We start from the raw sequence: 1956 nt of genomic DNA, 5'->3' as shown, positions 1-1956 counted from the left end.
TTGCAAGTGCTCTCTTGGTGTCACTGAGGTGAATAAGGTGTCACCCCTTTCCCAGGTCTCCCCTGCTGTGGAGCAGGGATAACTCCTTGGGAGCCCACAGGCAGAGCTCCGCTCCTCACAACACACTTGGCCAGCATAAACCAGAGCTCCAGGCAGGGAGAGGCAAGAAGTTTCTGAAAAAAAGGAGAGAGGCACTGTGTGTTTTCAGGGGTTCGGTTTTGAAGGGCACAAATGGGAAGAGATTTGCTCAGAGCTGTCCTAAATTGTGAGTGTGCTTTCCTCCTTTGGCAGTAAACAAAGGGATCAGATGTCCAACAGCAGCTCCATGACCAAGTTCCTCCTCCTGGCATTCGCAGACACAAGGGAGCTGCAGCTCTTGCACTTCTGGCTCTTCCTGGGCATCTACCTGGCTGCCCTCCTGGGCAATGGCCTCATCATCACCACCGTAGCCTGTGACCACCACCTCCACACCCCCATGTACTTCTTCCTCCTCAACCTCTCACTCCTCGACATGGGCTGCATCTCCACCACTCTCCCTAAAGCCATGGCCAATTCCCTGTGGGACAGGAGGGACATTTCCTTCTCAGGATGTGCTGCCCAGGTCTTTCTGTTTGTCTTCTTGATGTCAGCAGAATTGTATCTCCTCAGCTTCATGGCCTACGACCGCTATGTTGCCATCTGCAAACCCCTGCACTACGAGACCCTCCTGGGCAGCAGAGCTTGTGTCCACATGGCAGCAGCTGCCTGGGGCAGTGGGTTTCTCTGTGCTCTGCTGCACACGGCCAATACCTTTTCATTACCACTCTGCCAAGGAAATGCCCTGGACCAGTTCTTCTGTGAAATCCCCCAAATCCTCAGGCTCTCCTGCTCAGACTCAGACTACCTCAGGGCAGTTGGGCTTCTCATGGTCAGTGTCTCTTTTAGTTTTGCATGTTTTGTTTTCATTGTGCTTTCCTATGTGCAGATCTTCAGGGTTGTGCTGAGGATCCCCTCTGAGCAGGGACAGCACAAAGCCTTTTCCACCTGCCTCCCTCACCTGGTCGTGGTCTCTCTGTTTATCAGCTCTGGCATGGTTGCCTACGTGAAGCCTCCCTCCATCTCCTTTTCATTCCTGAATCTAGTGGTCTCATTTCTGTACTCGGTGGTGCCTCCAGCAGTGAACCCCCTCATCTACAGCATGAGGAACCAGGAGCTCAAGGATGCCCTGAGGAAACTATTGCAATATACTATATTTCGGCATCAGTGTCGTAGCTGTCTTTCTCCTATGACTCCTACCATAGTCACAGAAAATAGCTGCATGATCTCTTGTTCATAAGCTTTTTCCTTCCTTCCTTCCTTCCTTCCTTCCTTCCTTCTTTCCTTCCTTCCTTCTTTCCTTTCCTCCTTTTTTTTCTTTGCTTCTTTCCTTCTTTGTTAGACCTGTGGTAATATTATTCCTGATCTCATTTCTTACGCATTTTAGTGTTCTTTTTATGCCTAAAGACCTGATACACATGAGAAGCCAGACTCCCTCTGTAATTTATAAAAAAAGAAAGGCAGCAGCTGAAAATCAAGTTTCTCAGCTCCCTTTTCTGATAAATTTTCTGGAGCTGAGGGCGAAGCTCCTCTGACTCTGCAGTCCCAGAATGGGCTTTAGCAAGATGAAGGGCAAGGGATGTAACACTGGAGCGTGATTCATGATACCCTGTTGTACTGGCTTTGGATGGGATGGAGTTAAATTTCTTATGGAGCTATGTTTTGGATTTGTGATGAAAGCCACGTTGATAACACACCGATGCTTTAGTTACTGCTGAGCAGGGCTTACAAAGCATCACGGCCTTTTCTGCTTCTCAGGCTGCCCCGACAGTGAATAGGAACTGCGTGTACCCCAACCGGCCAAAGGGTTAGTCCATACCAGCTGGGGGAAGGAGAAGGAAGTGGGGGTTACTTGGATTTATAGCGTTTGTCTTCCCTGGA

General features: G+C 49.6%; 1 protein-coding gene across 1 annotated transcript; it reads left to right on the top strand.

Moving 5' to 3' along the window:
- Positions 1–307: 307 nt before the first annotated feature.
- On the top strand, positions 308–1315 carry LOC132320195 (olfactory receptor 14A16-like). Its single transcript, XM_059832466.1, has one exon. The coding sequence runs from the start codon at positions 308–310 to the stop codon at positions 1313–1315; it is 1008 nt and encodes a 335-aa protein (XP_059688449.1).
- The last annotated feature ends 641 nt before the right edge of the window (positions 1316–1956 follow it).

Source organism: Gavia stellata, chromosome 34, assembly GCF_030936135.1.
Source record: "Gavia stellata isolate bGavSte3 chromosome 34, bGavSte3.hap2, whole genome shotgun sequence".
NCBI lineage: Eukaryota > Metazoa > Chordata > Aves > Gaviiformes > Gaviidae > Gavia > Gavia stellata.
The sequence above is the reverse complement of the archived record's forward strand: the minus strand, read 5'-3'. Positions and strand labels throughout refer to the sequence as shown.

Coding starts and splice junctions, on each gene's coding strand:
- LOC132320195 (XM_059832466.1), top strand. CDS start 308: ATGTCCAACAGCAGCTCCATGACCAAGTTCCTCCTCCTGGCATTCGCA.